The sequence below is a fragment of the Pipra filicauda genome, unplaced genomic scaffold, assembly GCF_003945595.2.
Source record: "Pipra filicauda isolate LSUMZ 115617 unplaced genomic scaffold, ASM394559v2 scaffold120_size2142806_pilon, whole genome shotgun sequence".
Taxonomy (NCBI): domain Eukaryota; kingdom Metazoa; phylum Chordata; class Aves; order Passeriformes; family Pipridae; genus Pipra; species Pipra filicauda.
This window is the reverse complement of record NW_024103663.1, coordinates 1245321-1253189: the sequence shown is the minus strand read 5'-3', so window position 1 is coordinate 1253189 and position 7869 is coordinate 1245321. Positions and strand designations below refer to the sequence as shown.

Genomic DNA, 7869 nt, shown 5'->3' with positions numbered 1-7869 from the left:
TCTGGGTGCCCAGGTCCCCCAGCAGGGTGGAAATCTCTCTTTTTGGTCATTCTGGGGGCAGCGGGTCTGTGTGAGAGATTTGGAAAGCAAAGGGCAATATCCCTCAGAATGAGGGATGCCCACAGAGGTTGTGGACTCCCCATCCCTGGAGGTGTCCAAGGCCAGGTTGGACGGGGCTTGGAGCAACCTGGTCCAGTGGAAGGTGACCCTGCCCATGGCAGGGGGTGGAACTGGATGGTCTTTAAGGTCCCTTCAGCCCAAACCAGTTCATGATTCCATGATCCTTCACTTGCTGGGCTTGAGTAAAACAAAGGTGGAGCTGAACCTTTGTGCTGAAAAAAATTACAAAAAACCCCCAAACAAATGAAGAAAAAGAAAAGAGAAAAACAATCCTTCCAAATGGATTTCTAGATGAGTGGGGGACTAACGTGAACCTTAGTCTAGGTAGCCACATCAAAACATCTCGGATTCCACGACATTTGTGCTATGGGCCACTGGGACTTCTCAAAAGGTATATAAACATCTAAAACATATTCACACAGATTAGCAATTTCTTCTGAGCATTCTTAAAAAAATATGTTTTTTTTTTTCTCTTAGTAAAATCGTTTTAATATACCGTGCCTCCCTCTTTTAAAAAATAAATTAAAAAAATCCAGTTTTGCATATCTAGCATTAGCATTTAAGGTAGTATGGCACATCCCCTATCCAAAGTCAAGGGTGGGGATCTACAAATGCCTTAGGAGTTTGCCAGCATTTTTAACATTGTGAGACCTTTGGTTAGTTGAAACCGCATCAGATCAGCAAAAGAAAAATAATAAACAAGAGGAAAAAAATAAAAACCAGAAAGAAAAGAGAAAAGAAAAAAAAAAAAAGGAAAACCTTCCCAAAATTATTAGCTTTTTTTTTTTTCTTAAATAAGAGAAAGTTCTATCCTTACTGGTCCTAAATCTGAATAACTACATCTAAATTTTTAACCTTAATTACGATACACCTACCAATATGTACTAGAAGAGGAAGAGAGAAAGAGGGGGGGAAGAATTCACTACACTAGCATCAGGACAGCACTCTTACAAGATAAGCCATTTTATACACTATTAACATACAACAATGATCAACAAAGAATATTCTATGAGGTGACAGGGAATGGAGAGGAAAACCAACTGGTAGTACAGTACATCATCAACATTGACAAAATAGCAATAAAAAATTCCCTGACGGCACATTGAATCACAGGGAATTTGGTTCGTCCGTGTTCTTTTTTTTTTTTTTTTTTTTTTAGCGTTTTTATTTTTTAAAGAATCGTTTTATTTCTTTTATTACTTGATCAAGTCTCAATATTTAAAAAGCGTCCAGCATTTTGCTTAAACCTGGTTGTTCTGAAATAAGAAAAAAACCTAAAATATTACATAAAAAGCATGATTTTTTTTTTTTTAAAAACAAGAAAAACAAGGTTTTCTCCTTTCGGTTAGCAGTATGGTGCCTTGTTTTTGTTAAAGATGCCTTGCTCTACCTTGTCTATTGAATGTCTACATTAGTCTACTTGTTAGTAAAATTTACAAAAATAGGAGTGCAGCAGCTCTTTTTAACAAATGTCGCATTCAGTGTCTTATACTGGCTGTACCTAAAGTACCAAATTTATAAACGTAACAATTTAAAAAAATATTAATAAAACTTGTCAATATTATGTTAAAAAAAGAAGAAATATATCCACACTACAGTATGTTCTTAATGCCACCTACCATGTTGTACTTCTAGTTTGCTGTTGCAGGCCTATTTACCAATATTAAAAAAATTAAATTAAAAAATATCCTTCATAAGTTTCCTCCCCCAACAGAGGACCATATATATAACAGCCAAATATTAAACATGTGCAAATAGGAAACTGTCAGTTTTTCCCCTACCAGTCACAGTGCAATGATGTTTTATACTTTATTTCTTTTAAATTCTGTTTACAACTACAATAAATTAAAATCTTCCGTTGCTTCTAGGGTGAAACTTGTAGCACTGAGGTATTCCCAAAAAAAAAAAAAAAAAAAAAAAAAAAAAAAAAAAAAAAAAAAAAAAAAAAAAAAAAAATAGAAATCAAAACCAACCGAAGTTGCCTTCCTAATTTGTTGATACAGAAAGTGATGGATAATAAAGGAAACCATGTGAGCTGGACACCGCTCTGCCCGCAGCAGGGACGACCCCGGGCTGTGCAGGGTGCCCAGAGCAGCTGAAATGACTGGACAGCAAGTTTGATCTAGTTTAAAACAATGACTGAAAAATAAAATAAAAAAAAAACCAAAACCAAAATAAAGGTGTGCTTTGAACCGTAAATACGTTAAGTAGGAAAAATCGTAGCTTCTTGATCAGTCTTGGGAAAAAGCAGGTTTTAAATTAAAATAAAAAATACCACTAGACTGTTCCTTTGTAAGCTGTGCACGTCTGAGAGCGAAGCTGCTGGTTTTGAACTGGGAGAGCTGGGAGGGTCCCACAGCCTCACGACCTACCCCGGGCCAGCTCCGGCAGTCGCTCCAAAAGGCTACAACGTCCTTGTCTTTTTTTTCTTCCATTTTCATAGAGAAACTGCCTTAGGCTGACTCCATCACAAAAATAGGTTTTGTATTTCTCTTTCTTAATAGTTTCTATGTAGTTAATGGAATTGTATTTACAGCATTTTATTATTTTTCTTTTTTTTTTTTTTTTCAGAATTCACAATTTTCAAAAAACCTTATATCACCTCTTTCAACAAAAAAAAGCACTTATAGAAAAAAAGGACGCGCAAAAAGTTTGTCGCCCTCGCCTTATTGCCGAAAATAGAGAGAATTAGAGTTAACGAAGACGCCACAAAGGAAAAGAAGGGCTAGAGAACCTGTTGCTCACCCCCCTCGTGCCCCACCGGCCCCCCCCGTGCCGTGCCCACCGCCGGCTCCGCTCCCCCCGCGGCGGCGGCAGAGCCGGGACCGGCGGCTGAGACTCCTGTCACCATCTCAGCATCCTTTAAGCAACAACAACTGCGTAAAACAGGGGAGGAGGGGGGGGAGGTGGGAAAGAAAAACCAAAGAAACCCCTTAATATAACAGTTACACTATGGTTAGGCTTCGCTAGATACACAAAGAATTCCAACTACGTGGCTACGAGACTATGTCAAAGGCTACGAAAAAATGTGGGTTTGGAGAGGTTTAAAAAGGGGGGGGGGGAACCCATCGAGAAAATAAAACGAACAAGAAATGGGTTTTATATACATACTTTTAAAAGCTGTTGTTTTTATAGTACAGCAGATTCATGAGATGATGAGAGAGATTTTAAACAACTCAAGTCCTTCGAGTGCCACCTCCAGTTTGTGTTGGCGGTGAAGATGATGATGATAATGATGTAGTGCTCAAAGTCTGATGAGATCACCCAACCGTGGGCCCCTTCAGAAACTTCGCCCCGTCTTGCCCGGACATCCAGAGAGACTCTGTGAGGGGAGAAGGTGGACATGGACATGGGGAGAGGGACAGTTAATTGAGGTCAATTAGGATTTTTAACAAAAAAAAAACCCCAAAGTGTTTGCAAAGGCTTTGCAAAGCCACAGCCTGCTCTGATCCACGCTGAGGGTGGATGCAGAGTGACAGGCTGGAATGCCAAGGTGTTCCCTGGACAGCCCTCCCAAGAGAGGGTATTATCTCATGTATTCCCTGCTCTCACTTTCCAGTTCCATCCCAGCTAAGCCTGGACTGGGGACCGGCTGGGCTTAGCTGAGGGATGGGCTGGTTTAGGGACAGTAAAAATGTGACTTGATACATGGGAAGGACAAAAACTGTTCCTCAGGCATCTGTTACGCCAGGAATTTACACAGCTTTGGTAAAATGAGTTCTCTCTAAAGTACTTCGAAGGTGACAACTCCTACCCGGGCACACTGTGGTGGCCAGGATTTATTTTATAACAGAGGTTTCAGCTTCCAATGCTCCGTCCCTGCTGGTGCTTAATGCTGAGATATATAATGTATAAAAGAGATATAAATATTAGGGACTGGTTCTGCAGGCAGCTGCTAGCAGGACTGGCTGTGGTGAGGACACTCCCTGGTCACAGATTTGGGATGACCTCCAAAACCCATTCCCAAACAGTCGTGCTCAGGGTGAGGTCCCACCAGAACCCCACAGGGATGTGGGAACTGATCCCTGCCCTGAGGACCTGCAGCTCAGCCAAATTCACCCCCTATGGCTGATTCCCACCCTGAGAACCCACAGCTCAGCCAAATTCAGCCCCTACAGCCCCATCCTGCTCCAGGGACGTGGGGACAGCCGGGGCAGGTGAGGGCCCGGCCGCTGCGGGAAGTGCCACAGCCACAAGGATCTCACACTCAGTGTTCCTTGAGGAATTAATAATAAGGCTCATTTCCTCCTCTCAAAATCTATTTTAATTAGTAATGAGCAACATTAAAAGCACTTTGTTTTTAAGTCGTTAATGGTTTGAGCCTTAACACCGGGCAGTAACTGATGGTTCCTGGGATGTGCTGTGGTGAGAGCCGAGCGATTACAGCCCATCAATCTGGTGACGGCGCCGTCACCGCGCGTTATTAGCCTGAGTTATGATGTTCTGCCCAGGCTCCAGTCGGCCTCGGGTACCACCTCGCTCTTCCAAGGGCTGACGGCCCAGAAAACGTGAAGGACTCTGACAAATTGATCGGCGAACAGACACCGATACGTGCAGGTAATAGCTGGGATTAAGCAAGACTGCTTATGGCACTTTCTCCTTTCCCATAAAAAATACTCCTTGCTGGAGCAAATCAATGTCAGGTAATCTTGGGGTGTGTGTGTGGAGATGGAGAGTAAACAGAAACCCCTTTTATCCACTAGTGTTTAGGTATAAATCTGTTTTTATGTAATTTAAAGCTTCCAACCATCCTCCAGTTCCCAGCCCCTTGACTAACTGTAATTCTGATTTTGTAGACTGATTTTTGAACGTAAAAAATGTGACAGTGATCAGGTAGTGCTGGGCAAGAGGCAGGGAAATAAAACCTGCAGTATCCATTCCATCTGCCTGCCAGGGCTCGGCGCTCTGCAGGTAAACCTGTGCCATTTAACTGGGATAACTTCTGTTTTCCACTGCATTTTCTAATCTATTCCATTCCGGGTGTTAAGAATATTTGTTTGCAAAGACGAATATGCCAAAGGCCAAATAATAATAAAAAATAAAAATTAAACATTTAATTAACTCGAGCTTAGTTCAAAGGGTAGGAAACTGGCAGTGATCCAGGGCCGTGGTGCTCAGGTAATGTCTTTAATTTAATTTGCTCAGGTTTAATTTTTTTTTAATCTTGATAATTGCTCTATGGTTACGACTTACAATGTTATCTTTTAGCTGTAATATTTGGTACAGCACTTAATTATGAATGATGGTTTCTCCATAGTAAAGCAGTGGGGCTCAGCTATTTTTAGACCAGTGCACTGGGAGCAGATCTCTGATCCCACTGCGACTGCTGGCTGCTGGCCCTGGGGTGATTCCCCACAGCTTTCTGGGTTTTCTGCAGGATTTCCTGCTTCTCAAATTATTGCACAAAGCATGATGAATATGAAAAAGTAACTTAGGGGGGGGTTAGCTCTGGATCTGTCTTCCAGTTTCCAACCTGTGAGGTTGATTTGAGTAACACAAATCACAGAAAGGAATGATTAAAGGCCAAGGAAAGACGAAATGAAGATAAAAAATTGTTCACTTAAAGTAAATATAAGGGAGATGGTAGTTCAGCACAAAGTACAAATGGGATATACTGTAATACCTCCAAGTGAGATGGCAACCAACCATGTGTAACGTTTCAATGGTATCCATTTGTAAAAGCCGTTGCAATCAAAGGTCCCTAAAATTGTACAATTGTTAAGTTCATCAGTGCTCTATACATGGGAACAGCTGATTATTAATTTTGCCAAGAAATTATCAAAGGACTTGAAAGACTGTGTTGCCAGCATGAATAGGGATTTCCAAGAGCTGTTCTGGTCACCAGGTGTGCTCAACTCTATGGTTACCTTTCCAAGACCATCATCTTCTCATTCCCCCAGGTGCAAAAATAAGCTTTGGGGTCTTCCCTTCTTTATTTTTAAACCAGGGTTAGTAAATGGAGAGTGTTAAATAAATGTATGTAAAAAAAGCTACGGGATTCTTTGCAGTTATTGGGGGAATTAAGAGGCTGCCAATCTGCAAGTTAATTATAAAATGGTTTGGGGGAGTTAGTGCAGACAAATCCGGATACCCAGGCTTGGACCTCGCATCCTATCACTTGAAAAATTGGGATATTGCTGAGGCCAAAGTGCCCAAGTTTTCAAGCACAAACAGGTCTTTCTCTTTAGGTGAAAAACAGAAACAAGAGGTGGTGTAAGTGGTGAGAGGTGGCAGTTTGAACTGATGTAGCTCCTAGAAGAGCAGTAATATTCCATGTTTGGTACTAGAACTGATCCACAGGGGTTGTCAAGTCCCCGGTGTAACCATGGGAGGGGCAGGATGGGAACTGAGCACAAGGGCACAAAGGGAGGCAGAGGGTTTGTTGGTCTTTTTTGGGTACCGGTTGCTTATGCAAAGGAAGTGACACAACTTCAGGAAGTTTGTCTGCACTACACTCCCACTCCCCCCATCCAATTCCATCAGGGACTTGAGTTCTCCACCCAGTTTGAGGAAACCTCAGGGGAGCCTCTGTACTTCCTCGTTGTACAAGAGGAAAAAACAAACAAAACCCCTCATAATTTTACTCCAAAAATGGCAAGAGCCTCCGATGCAGACGGAGTCTGGGCGAGTGCCCGCGGCGGCGGAGGCAGCCCCATTCATGCTCACACACAGTGACACAGCCACGTGCAGCCTGGTTAAGCCAATCTGTGCCCTCATTAGTGCGATCGCAGACCCAACGCGGCGTTAGGAGGCACCTCCCGGTGACCCGACGGTGGAGCAGAAGCCACTTGCTCATAACCTGCAGATCTGAGGGACTGTGAGTGATGCCATGACTGGCTGGAAGTGATTCCAGAGCTCAGCAAACAGGTGAAGGGCAGCAGGACACGGCCGTTCCCTCACCAGGGTGGCCGTGGCCAACCAGGGGGTCCCACCAGCTGAATTAATGAGCTGATTTAGGTGGGAGCAAGGGACTGCTGCTCTATCTGCCAGGAGGGGTGGCTGGGCTGATATAAAACCCATATGGATAAGCAGGAATTTAAATCCCGTAATTATTAAATATTCTCCCTTTGAGACGTGTCAGCTCTGGCTGCAGAAGGCTCCAGACGAGCGTTTACGCCAAGGGAGGTTCAGGTTGGATATCAGGAATAATTTCTTCACCAAAAGAGTGGTTAAGAACTGGAATGGGCTGCCCAGGGCAGTGGAGTCGTCCCCATCCCTGGAAGTGTGGCAATTTGTGACACAGCCTGGTTGACAAGGGGGCGATCGGTCAAAGGTTGGAACTGATGACCTTGGAGGTCTTTTCCAACCTTGATGATTCCGTGACTGACGATTCCGATGATTCCAGACTGGTAACTGGAGTGGTGGCTGGGCACAGCTCTCACAGGTTATGGCAGCAAGGCGCTGCGCTCGCCGTCAGGTCACCACCACCAAACCCCAAGAGAACCCCCTCCCAACACCGTCACCACCCCCCCTGCCCGGGCAGCGCGTCCCCGCCGGCGCGCGGTACTTACGGCGATCCCGTGTCCGAAGCCGGAGCCCGGCTGCGGGCTGGCGGCGCTTATGTAGTTACCCACGCCGGAGTCCTGGCTGGCCGTGCCGTAGAGATCCGCGACGGGCCCGGGGCTGTTGGCCCCGGGGAAGCCTCCGGGTCGTGCTGGGTTGGAGCCTGCCGGGGAAGCGGGTGCGCCAAAATTCGGTTGAGCACTGTAGCTATTCAAGACTGGTGTGCAGAGAATAAAGCTGGGTATG

The 7869-nt window shown here is 44.3% G+C and overlaps 1 protein-coding gene across 13 annotated transcripts in view; it reads right to left on the bottom strand.

Annotated features, from left to right (window-relative positions):
- Positions 1-220: 220 nt before the first annotated feature.
- The window catches only part of MSI2 (musashi RNA binding protein 2), a 222548-nt gene continuing 214899 nt past the window's right edge, over positions 221-7869 (bottom strand). For 4 of the 13 annotated variants that reach the window (XM_039387204.1, XM_039387219.1, XM_039387216.1 and 1 more), the window contains 4 exons: positions 7632-7840; positions 5744-5821; positions 3232-3442; positions 926-2004 (listed from right to left, as the gene is read on the bottom strand). In XM_039387204.1, coding sequence (XP_039243138.1) covers positions 5780-5821; positions 7632-7840 — 251 coding nt within the window. In that variant the 3' untranslated portion in view covers positions 926-2004; positions 3232-3442; positions 5744-5779. Of the gene's footprint in view, positions 333-925; positions 2005-3213; positions 3443-5743; positions 5822-7631; positions 7841-7869 lie in introns of those variants that run through there. The other 9 variants (XM_039387236.1, XM_039387241.1, XM_039387243.1 and 6 more) reach the window with 6 other exon arrangements.